Genomic DNA, 17,342 nt, shown 5'->3' with positions numbered 1-17,342 from the left:
TTATAAATGTAAATATAGCCAATGGGGGGAGGGGCTAGTAAAATCTCGTCTCTGGCGCCACTTTGGGTAGGGTTGGCTCTGACTCCCACTTCCCCCAGCGGGACAAACGCAGGTAACACAGGTGCACTTTATTTGATATAAATAGTCTCTTGGCAGGAACTGAGCATGTGAGACAACACCAGACGATCGATACTGTGCCTCTTTGTTGGTTACGTTTGTTTTGCGAGGAGCTGTCTGTGAAATCAGAGTGGACGAGAGTCCAAGCCGGTAACCCAACTCTTTAACAGGTCACTCAACTTTTGCTAAACCAGTTTGTCGGCTCCTCCATGAAGGGAAGTGAAGCGTTGCGACGCTTTGCGTGTGACACAGACGTCATTCTTCTGACTCAACTAAAGGGTAGAGTGTTTGTTTTTTTACCCCCCACTCTTTGCTAGATGTACGTTCACTACGCTGGAACGTTCCACTGTGTTATATTGTACTGGTGGTGCTAGCAAGCAACATTTGTCGGACTTTCGTGTGAAACAAAGCTCACTGCGAAACTGCGTTACACACTCAGTAACTTCCAGTCAATTTTTTTTTTGTTAGCTTAGAAGTTCGCGGAAAGCACGATACGTAATACATCGCATCTTTTTTCCCCCCAATTCGGTGAGGGCAAAAATATTGAAGCGAGCGCTGTGTTGATGTAATGCAAACCAATGAATGGCACTAACGTCAAAAGGCATGACAAAATAAAACTTTTATAAATGTTACACCAGACTGTTTGTTTAACTTGATAGAGATTTGTCACAGATAATTTGATAGCAGCCACACTTTTCTCCACTGTGTTTTAAATTGAAATATTAATTCATGTTTCAGCTTGAACATGTTCCGCAGAGAAAAGAGCTCAGCACCCACAGTTCCCTCACTTCCACCAAGGCCCAGCAAACAGGTGGGCTTTGATGGTGATTGTGTAATGGGCTCAGTGTTTCTGAACCCGCAAAATTGGCTTTCTTTCACCAACAGGATCTGGACAATCCCACCACACACAGCTCGGGCGTACAAGATGGGTGCGGGACCCAACAGGTAAATGTTGACATAAAAACACTGGCGTGTTTGCAGACATTTGACTGGAATTATGTTATTGTAGGGAAGTGACCATGAAGTTGTGAGTGTCCCAAAATCCAAGGTATGCTATATATACAGTTTCTGTACACTCTAAAAAGTAAGCATTATACTGTAGGCCTACATGAGGTTATGTGTTTGCAGAGGACTGGGGTGATGGGAGTTATGCAGAACGTCAACCCCTTCAAGGCTTTGTCGCATGTAAGGAAAGCACATGGTTTATTTGCCATTTTGTGTCAGCTGTGCCTGAAAAGTTTCTTTTTGGGTGTTTGGGGGCGGGGGACAGACACCCTCCACAGTTGGCACTTGCACAGTTGCCACTGATGACTTACCAGAAGTACGAACAAATCCCACACAGGTAAGAGGAACTCCAACATAAGTAACTTTGAAATGAGAAGTGGAGACAACCAGCATGACTTTTTGTGTTTTCAGTTTGGATCATTCCTTTTGACAACCCCCCCAACAGTAATAAGTTTTCTTGTTTATATAACTTTTTAAATAGTATAACCTTTTACTGTGACCTTTTTCAATGCACAATACAGTGTTACCAGTGTGATTTTTTTTTTTTTTTTTAAGTGCAGTTTTGCTTCTTTTTTTTTTAAACGGCGTATGAATTGTGTTCTGCCTCCTTCTGGTGTATCAGTGCTCTGTATGTGTCTGTTATTGTATTTACGACTGCTACCAGTAGAGTGTGTTGTATACTCATGAGAGTTAGAGGCGTGCAGCTCCACCTCTTCTAAGTATGTGTTTGTGCCTGCACAGTAGACAATAGCTGGCTTAAGAGAGAACCCTCTAATAGTGTTCTGCGTCCTGATTGGCTGTAGACCATTGTCAGTCAGCGACAAATGTGAGAAAATGTTAATACCTGTCTGAGTGTATAAAGCGTATTGTGAGAGGTTTCACAGCCTTTAAAACATATAATTGTAAAAAACATTATTGGCTACTTTGGATTTCACTTTCTGCGGGCTATTTTGGGAACCTATCCCGTGATATAAGAGGGAACATACAAAAAAACTGCAGATCAGCTATTGTTTGTATTTTATTGATAGCGCACTCTTGTGGTGAAATGGGAAATTACTTTATCATCGTTACAAGAAACAATGTTGGAATTGTGGTAATAACAAGTGAGGTCGGAACCTTTATTTCAGAATGCTGGTATGCTAAAAGGGGTAATGCAGAAGGTCAACCCATTCAAGTCTTCCTGTCAGGTAAGCGCTGCACGCTTAGCATGATATCATTAAGCGTAAGATGGTCATGTCTGATTTGAGCGGTTCTCCCACAGGTTCCTGAAACTGGAGGGTCTGAATCATCAGAACAGGTCGGCCAATGATCTGTATCATGATGACTAAGAGCCAGAAAAGTCATTGACACTTTCATCAAAACACTTTCTGTTTGATATGTTTCTTTTATTGTCACTATCTTTTAAAAAGACGGTGTGCTGATTGTGTTTCAGCACCCGGGAATGCTGAAAGGGATGCTCCAGAAGGTCAACCCATTCAAGTCTTCAACACAGGTGCTATCTTTCCCAAGCAAAAATGGTCCTTATGTTAATAGCATTATGTTGTAATGCCGACAATTTAAAACTGGAATACAAAGTGATAAAATGTCTATTTTAAATGAACCAACCATTGACTTGCTTCAGTTACCAAAGAACGAGCCCCAGGATGCAGATCACCAAGAGGCCAGAGAAGAATTTAATGAGAAACAGGTAGATATTAAATATTCCAATTTATTTGAATTTGTCTTTTGATTGTTTGTGTTCTTTTCTTCAGAAACCAGGGATGATGGCAGGCATGATACAGAAAGTCAACCCGTTCAAATCTTCGCAGCCAAAGGTGACTTCTTGGAAGAGGAGCAGTCCTTTTTTTTTTTTTTTTTTAATTTTTTTTATCAAAATCTTTTTAGACGTCACATGCTTTTGTTTCATTTTGGTCAGCTTGGGAGTGCTTTTCCATTTTTTTAAAGACTGACAGTAGACAACAAAGACTTTGTTCACTCCTTCTTAGGACACGCAGCCCCTCCAGCGTGACGGCTCCTCCAGTGAAGGAAACCTGGTTGATAACAACAACCTGCCCGAGAAGCCGGTAAAGTTCTTTTGAAGATGTTGGTCAAGTCACACCAGACTCACATTTTCGGCCCTTATCTCGAGGTGCACGCTGGCCTTCATCTGTTGTTGTCCTAGTTGCTTGGTAACATAACATTTGTCACATAGCCATACTCTTGCAGCATGCAGAGAACGATTACGAAATATATGTGCATCATAAAGAGAATTAAATCCTTTTAGGCAATTCATCTCACCATAGGCCATAAAGGAAGGCACATTCATTGCCAAAATTGAAGTTAAATTTAAGTCTGTGTTTCTATTTGGTAGCAAGTGAAACAGGTTTAGTTTTACCAATTTCCGCCAAATGCTATGGGACACAATCCAAAAAAAGAACCCATCAAATTTCTGCTGGGGATCCAGATTATTTTTTAGCATCACTAGATAACTAGCAACAAGTGTTTCCATGTATTTTTATTACATTTTTTAGAAGACTGGGATGCTGAAGGAGATGATGCACAAAGTCATACCCTCAAAGTCGACTACACAGGTACGGCAGTGAAGCTGTCACATGGCAACGTTCCAACACCAAAAACAAATGTGGATGGTGCTTACATGTTTGTTTGTGTAATGCAGACGGCACATGAGGAGACAGACTCGGTCACATCTCTGCAGCAGGTAAAAGGTTACATTTGTGCGTTTTATTATGCTAAAACAAGATGATAAAACTTGAATTTGCATACTTTTGGGTTTATAGTATTTTTCATTACCTTGTATTGTGATTTTAAAATAATCAGAAAGCTTGGACTAAATCAGTCTTAAATTCATTCTTTTCTCTTCAGGATCCCCCAACATTGTCGTGCAGCTCTGAGAGTTTAAATGATGGTGCAGTAGAGAGACATGTAAATTTAATTTGTTGCATGTTTGATGGCTGTTTCACTGCTGTTGTAGTCTACCAACCTCTCCCCAGTCTGTTTGGTACGTAGATGATCCCAGCAACAGTGAGCTGAAAAGTCAACCAAATGAGCAAATGAAGAAAAGAAAGGTTTGGTTTGCATTCCTTAAAATAAGAAATGTGCTCTGCACCTCTGCTTGGCAGTCAGTCACAGCATGTAATTTTAATTTTTTTTGGTTTCCTAGACCTTTAGAATTAAAAGAATTCTTCCGACTGCGCTATTCGGCTCTGGAGCAAAGGTACCAGAGTCATTGTGTAACACTGGCTGTTATACTCAATCCTCATTTAATTTTCGTTTGACTCCATAGGATTCGAATGCATTGCCCGACGCACAGCCTTTGCCACAGGTAATGCATGCACATGGTAATTCAGAACGCAGCGTGGTGAAGGTTGAGTTAAAAAGTAAACAGGTGCACCACACACACAGGCACATATCATTGTGTTGTTGTGAACACGCAACAACAACAAAAAAAACACAGGATTTTAGGGGTGACTTGTTTTTGTTGGGGGGGGGGGTTTATCCCTAAAACGAGTGCACTAATCTAATATTGTATTGAACACTAGGAAGAAATGCATTCTGAAATACAAAATGTAAATTGTGGATACCAGCATTTTGTTAATGTTCTGGTAACGCAAGCATATTTGGTTTGTGTTGAAATAAGCTATGAAAATGTTAAAAAATTACTAGCTCATGGAAGAAATGGCTTCTTTTAATAAAAGCTGAACTTCCTTTGACTGCACTCACCAACAAATATAGGAATACAGGTGGTCCTCAGGTTATGCACGTGTTCCGTTCCTAGGCTGTGATGTAAATCAAATCCAAACCTAGATTAACTCTCAAGTCACCCACACTGTACACAGAACACATGGGCTCAAAATAAAACACTAAATACAGTACAAGAATTAGAAACTAATAAAAGGAGAACAGCTTACTTCTATCCCTGTGGTTTTTTTGGGAGGAGGAAGTATAAGAGGCAGGAGAAGCTGTAGGATAATGTGCAGAAGATGCTAAAGGAGAGCATACAGGATGACTTCCTGAATAAAGCTCACTGATATACATGGTTGATTCTGGTCTACCAGTCAGTGCACAAGCAACTGTTCCAACTCAGTAATAGGACCACTGTGTTGCTTAATTATCATGGTTGCTTTTGTAGGAGCAGATCTTTATCCTTGATGTCACAGTTGAATGCCTAAGACCAAATGTCTTTCTCCTCTCAGTGCTTCTGAAGATGGCTATGTTCACTGCTTTGGTGACTGCTTTTTTTTACGCTTGGTAGACATAATGGTAAATGATCCTTCACTTGTATCGCACTTTTCTGCCGCCAAGGCACTCAAAGCGCTTTGACACCTCCTGATGACGCAGCATCAGGAGTAACTGGGGCTTCAGTACCTTGCCCAAGGACACGTTCACATTATCACGGGAGGACGGAGGATCGAACATGCAACCTTCAGGTCGGAAGACGACCACTCACCTGAGCCATGCCCCCGTGCAGGAAGTTAATAAGCAACGTTCTTCACTGTGTAGCTGTGAATGAGATGCACACTGCACAGTATCAGTCCACTGCTCGCGAGATGCCTCGCAGTGTCTTGGCACCACTGCTCACATCTTTGCAGCATGCAGCGAGTATATGTCCACTGCTCGTGTTGAAACAAGTTTATAGACCAAAATGAAGTCATTCATGGGGGTGTGTACGTAACCACGAAATGGCGTAACCTGAGGACCACCTGTACACAAGCCATTTGCCGGCCATTAGGAAAAAGTGCAGCGTGCCCGTGACACATGGCGACAAGTTCATGTAATTTCCTCATTTCTTTTGTCTACTTTGCCAAACTTCCCTGTTTTGAATGGCATGCATCATTTATATCACATTTGGAAGGAGGTGGAGGTCCAAACACTGGAAATGGTTGAAATAACTGCACTCAGTGATGGAAGTGCTCTGGACCCTCTGGAGGTATTTCACATTGTGTATATAAAAATACCACATTTTTGTTCATGCACAAGCTGCCTCGCTCCACTGAATGTGAAAATGTTTGCTTTCCAGGATGAAGATGGACTCTTGGCGTGGTGGAGAACAGTCGATGGTACGCATGTTTGATGCTGAAACAATGAAATTAGTTCAGAGTGGATCCCAATCATTGTCTGTTGTGGCAACCCCCCCTTGTTAGGCTGGACTGAGTGGAACGAGGCCACGCAGAATGATGAGTCTGAAGAGTAAGTGAACTTACTATAGTAATACAATGTACAATAATGTCACCTGCATATCTGATACCGATCTTATTTCCATGTCAGGGTGGTGGAACAAGCGGCCGATCGTGTCTTCATGGCAGCCCGGCTCTTCGTTCGCCTGTTCAACCAACGTGGCGCGTCTCTGCAGCAGCGCATCCTTGAGCTCCTCGCACTGGCCGATTCCGCCGACAGCTTCCACAAGAAGACCGTTACGGCGAGCATCGGTGGTGGGGTGGCGAGTGTGGCAGGCTCTGTCACCACTATCACTGGTCTCATTCTGGCCCCATTCACGGCAGGAACGTCGCTCATTGTCACAGCTGTGGGTATTGGTGTCGCCACGGCGGGCGGCGTAGCCTCTGCTTCCGCCAATATCACAGACACCGTGCATTCAAAGACTGACCGTAAGAAGGTGGAGAAAATGATCCAAGACTATCAGGAGGAGATCAATGACATCAGGGAGTGTCTGGAGTTCTTGCAGGTGAGACACTCAACCCTAAAGATGCATTCATGGTCTCCACAGAGTACTTCAGGTGAACAAAATCAGGCATAAAAATTCACTGACAGTAATCTGCTAATTTATTTTGTTTGCTTTGGTGCATCTTGCTGAAGTCAGGGTTGATTGATTTTCTTCCACCTTGTGAATGACAACTCTGGCCTTCACGCTCTGGAGACCACAACCTCGTATCCGCGGTGTACTCCAGCATGATGACGCAGCCAAACAGATGTTCTGGTTCAACTCGCGTTGAAAGAGCAGATTTCACACTGAGTCTTTCAGTCAAGTAAATACAGTTTATGAGCAATAATATTTGGCATGATTTTGCGTCATGTTTATTGCTCACTTTTGGGCGCTTTCGGCGCAGGATGAAGGGAACGGCATCATTCAAGCCAAAGCATTAGAGACTGTTTGTTTGCAGAGGAAGAATGGGAGTGTAAGCCAATGCTGCTATCAAAGGAGCCAAATACCGCAGAGATGAACATTTTTGCTTTATAAGGCCTAAACACGCCTGACACTTCAATGATGTTCTATTCAGCTTTCTTGTAGTGGACAAGAGATGTTTTTGTCCACTACAAGAAAGCTTTTACTTTTTGAATACTGTTTTGTACAGCCTGAGGCCTTGTCTGGCTTTGAAAGTAAAGAATTATAGTATTTCACTACATTTAACATCGTTTGCTAAATTTGTTCATGAGGTTTTGAATTATACATTTTATATTTGCATTCTAAGTTTTATAAGAAGGGTTCATCACATGTTAGATTTTCACAGTAAAAAAATATTTTTTAGTGTTACTATAAGCCCAATGTGTTAATTCAATACTTCAGAATGGGGAAAAAAACTGTACACATGCGAAGCTGTACTGAAAAAAGGAAACTGACATAGGCAAGATAAGGTGAAATATAAAACACAAAAAGGCTTAATACTGATAAATCCTACCCTGGCCTTCATAGGGTTGTGCCATTTGTCAGTTTTCTGGAATGCAGCTTTATCAATGTCATCCCATCAGTGCACCATATTTGATATGCTAGATTGGTTTAATATTTTCAGGAAGTGGCTATTTCTATCCCAGTGACGCAAGCGACACACTTTCTCTCCCTGACAGGAAGGGATGGAGACTCTTGAGGAGTGGAACTTTGAGCAGTATGCCGAGAGCATCTCCAAAAAACATCTCAACCAGAACGTCAAACATGTCATGAAGGAGGGCGGCCGGGCCGGCAAGGCTTTGGTCATCAACACGGAAAGTCTGATCAGTACTGTTCAGGTCCTCAGCGTGGCGGGGGGTGCTGCCAAAGCAGCCCAGGTGATGAGTGTCACCACCGGGGTCATGTCAGGCCTCTTCTTGGCACTTGATGTCTTCTTCTTGGCCAAGGACTCAGCAGAGCTGAGAAAGGGTGCAAAGACAGAGTTTGCCGCCAAGATCCGAGACGTTTGCAAGGACCTGCAGAATGGGCTCCTGGAGCTGAACCGTATCAAGGAAGAGCTGCAGAAGACAATGGATGGCATCGAGGTGGAGGTGGAGGAAGAGGATGAGGAGATTTTGAAGTCTGATCTGAAGAAACTCATTGAGCTTGAAGAATGAAGAAACCAAATCAAATGCCTGCCAAGTTTATAACCGTTCTTCATGTTGAACATAGTTGAACCTCGGACTAGTGAAATAATTATAGTATGAAAGTATTTATATTTTAATAATCAATTGTATGTATTTTATTGTATGTCATTAGTTTAGCTTCTTTCAATAAAGTTTGCTGACATCTTAATTGCAACTGAGCCAGAGCAGTCATTGTTATTTCTAAATAGAATACAAGTAGAACAAACGCTGTGATGCAGCACACTGCTTTCAACCCAAGCATCTTCACAAATGACCTGATCCAGAGTATTAGAGATTGCACATAAACGCTTGAACTGCTCTTAGAGTTTTTTGTGCGCAAATGATTGAAATCTTTTTTTTTTTTTTTTTTTAAATGAGCTGTCTCGTCCAATGTAGTTAGCCTAGTCATAGCATTATACGTGGTGTGTGTTGGTTTCGATTATGGGATTTATACAGTATTTTGTGTTTCACACTCGCAAGTGATGTATTGGTATAAGACCAGTTTGTGATACGGTGCTGGCAGTTGAACCAAACTAAGACAACTATGACACAGTTGTTCAACAACTTTCGATACCGTCTTTAGGAATTTGTGTATTGTTTTTTTTTGTTTTTTTTTCGCTGGTAAAGGCGTATTTGAACATTTACAATAGCCTGGGAACCCTCATTAAGAACTTCAGAGAAGCTCTGCTAGCAAAAAGCTTCACAAAACCTTGGAAAGCTCTTGTCGCATTTTCTGAATCCAAAACGGGTACTGTAAGCAAAAACAACACACTGGTTAACTATGGATTTATTTATGGCAGTAAACATTTTTACGTTTGTGAAATTTCAGCAACAAATGTGGTCTTTTGCAGGAGAATGTGGTTTAATGACTATTTTAGGCATGGTGATGTACGTACAGTATGTTTAAGCATTTATGGTGTGTGTGTGTGTGTGTGTACACTCCTGATCCAAAGTTGAAAAATTGCAAGAATTTACATTTGATCTTTAGGAGGTTCTAAGTAGAGCTTCAAAATGCAAAAAGAAGAAATGGGAGTGAGAATTTTTTTTTTGAGTAAGCAATTTATCATTAACCATTAAACTGAAATAGGCTGTTATTTAGACAGGAGACCAGGCCACTGAAGTAGTGATGGTAAAGTCGGTTTAAAAAAAAAAAACCTCTATGGAGACTCCCATAGACATACTGTATATACGCACTAAGCAAACAGCTCATTGAGAGGGTTGGTCTGTTGCAGTGATACGTTTGGATGTGGCAGATCTGCCCCTTAAACAAATGCAAGAAAATGGATCAAACTTATTAAAGTGCCTTTCTACAAAGGTTGCTGCTTTCACAGCGGGAATCCACAGTAGTGATGGACATTCCGGTTCTTTTGGCTCGGCTCACTAAAGAGAGACTGCTATTTTGGCTCCCAAGTGGCTCCTCAGATTTTTTTTTTGGTGAATTTATTCCCAAGTTATGTGTATTGTGTAAAATGAATTACTAATGTAAAAAATACATTATATCAAATGTTTATTATTTAAATGCTCAAACAGCTACAAAAAATAAAACACAAAAACAAAGACCCACCTCAATAAACAAGGTCAAATCTCTGCATGCAAATTTGTAACTATTTACAATCAAACAACACAACATCAACAAAACAAAAAGAAATAGCAGCATCCAGGTAACAGTTGCGTCTTTACTGAAGATTGGCATTCAAAAACTCCACCGTGTGCTGTGTGTGTTTAAACAGGCCCCTCCCGCTGCTCAGTGTGGACACAGAAACGCTGCCACACATGTTGCCCAATGACATTTGCCTTTGACAGAAAAAAAATTGCTCTCAACTATGAGAGCCGGCTCTTAGAGCCGATTCGTTTGTGACTGACACATCACTAATCCATAGTACTATGCCACAACATTATGCCACGTATTTGACCATATTATAATGGTCAAATACAATCAGAAGTATTTTTTTCAGCCTTACCTATGAAAGGCAATGTCATGAGATCTTTTTTGGAATGTAAACCGTTGGTACAATTCCATCCAGACATGAATTTGGCATTTTCCCACCCATTTCTCTTGCCACATCCAATATGGCGGTGACGTTTCAGTGCTCAATGCGGAGTCTACGTCACCCAAGAGACTAACGCATACTCTATGGGATAGTCCATCTACCCGACTCATGAAACTAAAGTTCACGGTTCATTTGTAGGCATTTGAGTCTAGGTTTGCGAGTGCTCGGCTTGGTGTTAGCGAATGAGCAGCTCAGACAGGAACAGGAAGTGGAAAGGAGAGTTGATTTGAGGGAAGGACCAGATCTGTTGCTTTTTACAGGGAGTTAATACATTTATACAAATGCAGTTAGAGTAACATTTGCACAAGACATTTTTCACCTTCTAAAATGTGGGGGTTTTTGTATTACATTTCTAACTGATTATCTGGATGATTACTATTGCAGATTTTTCATTACATGTAATTACATGTAATAGATTACATGTCATATATACTGATTGTTGCAAGTTTTTTTTTAGTAATTACCAGATATAATTTATTTTGTTGTTGTTGCGCTACTAAAATGTCATGCCACGCCCCTACACGCCTGCATCTGATCATCTACAGCCCGATTAGACGAGATCACACAGAGGTCACATTACCCTTGTTGAATGTTGATCATGTTTTAAATAGTTGGCCTTAAACTAAAAAACTAAAATTCTGATACGCAACAAGTGTGTATTTTCTGTGAAGTCAAGTCTTGTCAATTTTACAACCTGGTTAAAATACAAAATAGCATTACACAAACTGTGGTTAATGAAACAGAATACAGTCTAAAGGAGGAATACATGGTGTTTACTAGGGGTGTACCGGTAGTGTGACCATATTTTGATGACCAAAAACCAGGGCACTCGGCAGGGCAATGAGATGCTCAAATGATACTTGAAGTTTACTCAAAGATACCTTATAATTTCAATTCGTTTAAAGTATGACTCCCCTGTATGGATAGAAAATTGTTATTACAGTATTACAAACTACTACCAAAGATACAAATTCAGATAGTTTTTTTTATGCTGAAAATAATATACTTTATCTCTGAGGATAATATCTGGAATGAAATAATGATGTCTCTGTATTACAAAAATAGTAATGTAAGAAAATGATTGGTCACTTTTCAAAGCTGACTGGACACATACATTAAAAAAAAAAAAAAAGGAATATTGGCAAATCCAGCTTCAACAAAAATAACTCACACAGCCTTGTCGGTCAATTTAATGGCCAAGTGAAAAACAATGAAAACCAGGACATTTTCATCACTTTCAAAACTGCGGCAAGCTATGTAATAGTACGTGTATTCCTATTGGGATTTTTCGGTCCAGAGCTTTTGGTTTGTACTGATTTCCCACACAGTACACATTACAAGAGACAAGAAGTGTACACTTGGCATTGCAATGCACGTCTACAAGCCCGAGTAGTGTCCCTATAAGCAAATATGAGACATTCGGCACAGAAGCAGAGATCTAGGCAGACATAAACCACCTTTACCTAGAAAAAGCTAAAATGTTGATATTCATGACTAATAAAAACAAAAAGATTTGTCTTTAAATATACTGTATGTATAACTTTTTGGCCTTTTAAAACATTATAAAACATAAATATCAAAGGGGCTCCCCTGGACAGCCCTTTTTCTTAAACTTTGAACTCTGTGGCTGATACAGCGGCGCGGCTAATTTATGGCTAAACCGTAATCTCGTGACATCTCCTTTACTTCAGATCTGCTACTAATTGCTTAAATACTGTGCCGCTCGCAACTCAGGGAGGAAACGATAGCTCTTTCTTTGGCAGGAGCCAATCACGAGCTATAAATGCTTGTCAACCCATTAGAAGTCAGTGGAGGTGTCAAGGTGTCATCTTTCAAACAACACTTTACTAACAGCACTAAATTAATCACACAGCAACTTAATACTCAAAAGGTGTGTATACAAATATACAAACATGTCCCGATATGACTTGAAAATATTTCCCATAAGGCATTGCGTCTGAGCAACGTATTCATTGAGGCGCTGCAGTGACGTCAGCTTCCTTCAGGGCTTTGTGGACAGAAGCAGCATGGCAGCACCATTTTCTATGCTTTGAAATGGTTTTCTCAAAGTGCATTATGGGAACACTTTAAAATGTTTTTTTTTTCATACAAAACTCGTATTTATACATGTTTCTATATTTCTGAGTTATAACGGTTGAGTGTTAGTTGCTGTGTGATGAGTTCAATGTCGTTTGTAAGATGAAACCGTGAGTCAGACCTCCTGCAATTTCCAAGCTTGTCCTGAGTTTATTCATAGCCCATGATTGACTCCTATCAAATAAAGAGCTGTCTGGTTCTCAGGGACTCGTGCGCACCTTAATAAGCCACTTTATGGCGTGGACACGTGCGGCTTATGTCAGAACAAATCTGTTTTTTCCTCTAAATTTTGTGGGTGTGGCTTATACACTGGAATTTACGGTAAATAACACAGAAGCAGTGATCTGTCATTGTTCAAATGGAACTTTTCATGTTGCTTTTCAGCCAGTAAGGAACTTATACATACCTGACACTTACTGTATGTATAAGTGGCACTTGGCACAAGGGACTGTGTTGTTGTGCTTCTAAAATGTTTTTTGTCCATTATTTGATTTTGACTAATATTAGTTATAAGTACCATACATATGTATTTCTGTTAAGATACACATTGCCGCACTGACTTGCTATAATTATCTCTCAGGGCTAGAGGCCTCTTGTCTCCAAAACAAATCTCTCCAATGGCGATACATGTCGGATTTACACGCATCTCTGTGTGAATCTTGCATATTCTCCCCGTGCGTGCGCGGGTTTTCTCCGGGTACTCTGGTTTCCTCCCACATTCCAAAAACATGCATGTTAGGTTAAATGGCGACTCTAAATTGTCCATAGGTATGAATGTGAGTGTGAATGGTTGTTTGTCTATATGTGCCCTGTGATTGGCTGGCGACCAGTCAAGGGTGTACATCGCCTCTTGGCCAAAGTCACCTGGGATAGGCTCCGGTATACCCCCGCAGCCCTAGTGAGGATAAGTGGCATAGAAAATGGATGGATACATGTCCTTGCATCTGGTAATATGTCTACGCATGTGAGTCTAGACCAGTGGTTCTCATGCCCCCCACGATTTGAAATACTATTCAGAAACTGACAATATGTATTTATTTATCTGCACTGTACAGACTAAACTCGAAACTGAAACCAGCGAAATGCAACAAAACCGTGAAGCACAGTGGCGGAGCCAGTAATGTTTCATTGGGGTGGCCAAGGTGAGATCATTACTCACATAGAGGTGGCAATAAGTTGATACCAGACTTGTCTAGCTCCGCCACTGGTGAAGCATACAAGCGTATTCAAGAGTCAAATTGCATGCTGGGTACGACAAATTCATACATGTTGTCACTAATACTGAAAGTCCTCCCTGCCTCTAACGTCCCCCTCTGACAGCCGACAGTTCACCGCGCCCCCACTATTTGAGAAGCACTGGTCTAGACACACGCGAGGGGAAGATCACCTCCCCTTGCACATTTTCCTATTTTAACTAACATTTCAACATAATTAGTCACACATTTTTCTGTCAAAGTCGTCTGTTCAGGTTGTATTGATTTGTCTCCTTGCATGCAAGTTTTATTAAATTTAACCTCTCATTATTCTCAAAGAACTTGTCTATCATCTATTTTGGAGCCAACAGTAGATTTTCCCTCCCTTGACAGTTCCATTTGAAAAGTCATTAAACACAAAAGCCTAAGCAGTTTTATGTTTTGTTCCCTTACTGTACCGAAAATGAACCGAACTGTGGCCGTAAAACTAAAGCACGTACCGAACCGTGATTATGGCAAGTATTTACTACTGCCTTTAATGTTCCCGACCTCATTAATTCAATTTCACAATACCTTGGTTTGTCCTGGAAGTAGTCACAAAGTGTATATGTGATTGTGTGAAAGAAAAAGTAACATTTGTCTGTTGACTTTTGACATTGAACCCTCTTTTGGTTTTTGGTGCCAATTATGCTTATTACCAAATTCTAGGTAGCGAACAGACTAACATAGATGTGACAGAAGCAAGATAGATGTAGAAATAATGTTGCATTTGTGTAAAGAGGGAAACTGATGTCAAGTCAACATCTTAAAGATATCAAGCAGAACACTGAACCTGTGCTGTGCTTTCCAGAAGGTGCGGGTGAGGAACTGATTCATCAGGAATGCAACTGTGAGGAAACATAATAAAAAGAAAAAACAAACAAAACACATCTTGATTGGAACCTGTCTGGGGGCTGATTTTCGTCAGCGTGATAGCATGTCAAGATACATGTGAGATGACTCATGGCTGCTCTAAAAAAAATGCAAATCTGATTTTGATCTTTCTTTCACACATTTGTAAATTTGTGTTTGTCCTTTGGCTGTTTTTTTATGAACATAAATATAGTAAATATAAATATAGTAAAGAAGTAAGTATAGCACTTTTGCCATGTTAAAACGAAACAAATCTGTTTTGGCAGTTTTAAGTTAAGTCAAGTAGACCTTACAGAGTCAACACAAGTCTTTAAATGTGTTAAAACTATTGGTCATTAGTGTTAATGCACCACTATTATTTTGTAAGTATGTCAAAATCATGGTTTTATGATGTCAAAATGTAAACCGTGTAATGGCTCAAATGTCTCGTGGTCGTGTTTGTGTCAGGATCAGTCAGGGCTAAATTATTGTAGCTTAGCAATATGTCATGTTCATGTTTTACATCTGTGCATGGGGTCCTTGGGAACCTAAAAGCCATCTAATTACATTTCCAACAGGAAAAGGGCTTTGCATCTCGTCTGATTGAAGTGTGTTTTCTGTCTACTTCTTGAGGTAGTCCATGGTGGATTTTGAGGTATGTTTAGAATCATTATCCTGTTGTGGAAGCCATCCTCTTTTCAGCTTCATTTTTTTTTCAGAATGCTGTGACATTTTCCTCCAGAAATTGCTGGTGTTTAATGGAATCCATTCTTCCCTCCACCCGAGCAATGCTTCCTGTCCCACTGGCTGCAACACAACCCCAAAGCATGATGCATCCTCCCCGGTATTTAACAGTTGGCAAAGTGTTCTTTTCATGAAAGCTGCTCCTTTTTTTCTCCAAACATATTGCTTATTGTGGGCAAAGAGTTCTATTTTAACTTCATCAGTCCACAGCACTTGTTTCCAAAAGTCATCAGGCTTCTGTAGATGTTCTGTTGCATATATTTGATGTTGTATTTTATGATGAGGATGCAAGTAAGGTTTTCTTCTGCGGACTCTTCCATGAAGGTCTTGTTTCTGCAAGCATGCGCAGTGTGCAGTGTGCAATGGGAGGGTGCACCACCACCCCTGAGTCTGCTAAATCTTCCTGCAGGTCCTTTCTGACCAGCCTATGAGCTGGTGAGCTGACCATTTGGGGAACTGTTCTTTTTTTTTTACATCATGATTCCGCGGAAGGTGAAGTGTGTGACTGTGTGAAGTGTTTTAGTTTAAAGCATTTATAGTGATAGATATAGATGATATAGCGATATGTTATTTTAATATGCAACATAACTTTCAGTTTTGCTTGCTATGTCATGTTTTTGGTACCCCTTTCAGGAGACTGTAACAGATCTTTTCACATTCAAACATCATTTTTCAGCGTATCAGCGTTTGAGTAGCATGTTTGACCGGGCATGCAGCCAGAATTGATTTCTCCACTTCTCCACTGAGCATTTTACAATGTCTAGTTCCACTTCACTTTACACTGTCACTTTTCTTTTCTTTTATGTGTTGCCACCAGAAGAGTCTGCCTCCCGCTTGTGAGACATAATCAAGGTTAAAGTTGAAAAGTTAACTAAAAAGAAGAAAAGTGATGTCGTCCTCCTGCAATGTAGTCACTCGCAATTATGTATTACTCCGCCTATGTATTCTTCCACTGTACCTACGTAACTACTTCTCTTTTTTCTTTTTGTACAATATCAGTAATTTATGGGAGTGTGTTCTTAACCATAAAATGTTGTAAAATAGAATGTCGTAAAATGGAATGTCATTCATATGCATACAGAACGCAGTGTATTAATAACATGACAAGATGCGCACCATATTGTACGTTAACCTGAAAATGTACGTGCTCCGAGGCAAAATTATGGTGTCAATTTGTTACATTAACCGGAAAACATGCTAACCGGGGCATACGCTACCCAGGGTCGCAATGTACTTTTGTCAGTACACATGTCACTGTGACATGTGCAAGAGGACATGGCGGTAAGTGTGCAATATTTATTTGCTTTCTCTTCTTCTTCTCTCTTTTTAATTGTGAATTGCAACCACTCAAGTTAATCCATCTCCTTCCGCTACACAGCCAAGATGGTGATGATTGAGGTGGTTAGTGTCCAATGCTGCACACTCAGCATTTGCGGTGTGTTGAATGGAAAATCTGGTACTTTTGAAAGGGTGCCGGTGCTTTAACGCTGCCCGAACAGATACTGAAAAATAGGAAAACATACACATTTTCTCCAAAAACAATGCCTTTTCATTTTTATTCCAATAATATAAATAAAATGATAACTAAATGATGATGATAAGCATTAAAAATGCATTTTAGCTACACAATCACCATCATCTGTGCAGGTGAAAAGCTAACATCAAGCGTAACACGGTCACGACTCTGAGGTAACTATACCTCATTTCATTCCATTACATTCCATTCCATTTTCCTCCGCTTAACCGGGTCTGGGTCGCGTGGGCAGCAGTCTCAGTAGGGAAGCCCAGACTTCCCAGATCTGGCCACCTTCTCCAGCTCCACCAGGGGGACACCAAGGTGTTCCCAGGCCAGCTGTGAGACATAATCCCGCCAGTGTGTTCTAGGACTGCCCCCGAGCCTTCTTCCGGCTGGGCATGCCCGGAACACCTCACCAGGGAGGCGTCCAAGAGGCATCCGGAC

The 17,342-nt window shown here is 40.7% G+C and overlaps 1 protein-coding gene across 4 annotated transcripts; it reads left to right on the top strand.

Moving 5' to 3' along the window:
• The first annotated feature begins 45 nt into the window (after positions 1-45).
• On the top strand, positions 46-8,585 carry LOC129168508 (uncharacterized). Of its 4 annotated transcripts, none has more exons than XM_054753867.1 (24): positions 46-112; positions 856-928; positions 1,003-1,062; positions 1,127-1,165; positions 1,246-1,302; positions 1,388-1,459; positions 1,534-1,566; positions 2,250-2,309; positions 2,384-2,419; positions 2,555-2,614; positions 2,744-2,809; positions 2,874-2,936; positions 3,108-3,185; positions 3,633-3,692; positions 3,779-3,820; positions 3,985-4,044; positions 4,113-4,187; positions 4,283-4,336; positions 4,406-4,444; positions 5,975-6,049; positions 6,140-6,179; positions 6,264-6,309; positions 6,388-6,802; positions 7,921-8,585. In XM_054753867.1, the coding sequence occupies exons 2-24, from the start codon at positions 863-865 to the stop codon at positions 8,395-8,397; spliced, it is 2,073 nt and encodes a 690-aa protein (XP_054609842.1). In that variant the 5' UTR covers positions 46-112; positions 856-862; the 3' UTR covers positions 8,398-8,585. The 4 variants fall into 4 exon arrangements, with proteins under 4 accessions (XP_054609842.1, XP_054609840.1, XP_054609844.1 ...); XM_054753865.1 differs by lacking the exon at positions 46-112 and adding an exon at positions 120-396; XM_054753868.1 differs by lacking the exon at positions 46-112 and adding an exon at positions 187-267.
• The last annotated feature ends 8,757 nt before the right edge of the window (positions 8,586-17,342 follow it).

Source organism: Dunckerocampus dactyliophorus, chromosome 15 (assembly GCF_027744805.1).
Source record: "Dunckerocampus dactyliophorus isolate RoL2022-P2 chromosome 15, RoL_Ddac_1.1, whole genome shotgun sequence".
NCBI classification, from domain to species: Eukaryota; Metazoa; Chordata; class Actinopteri; order Syngnathiformes; family Syngnathidae; genus Dunckerocampus; species Dunckerocampus dactyliophorus.
The sequence above is the reverse complement of the archived record's forward strand: the minus strand, read 5'-3'. Positions and strand labels throughout refer to the sequence as shown.

Excerpts from the sequence above, each read along its gene's own strand:
- LOC129168508 (XM_054753867.1), top strand. The coding sequence starts at position 863 with ATGTTCCGCAGAGAAAAGAGCTCAGCACCCACAGTTCCCTCACTTCCA. Across the intron at positions 2,810-2,873 it reads AAGAATTTAATGAGAAACAG|AAACCAGGGATGATGGCAGG; the intron begins GTAGATATTAAA and ends TCTTTTCTTCAG. Across the intron at positions 4,337-4,405 it reads TATTCGGCTCTGGAGCAAAG|GATTCGAATGCATTGCCCGA; the intron begins GTACCAGAGTCA and ends TTGACTCCATAG.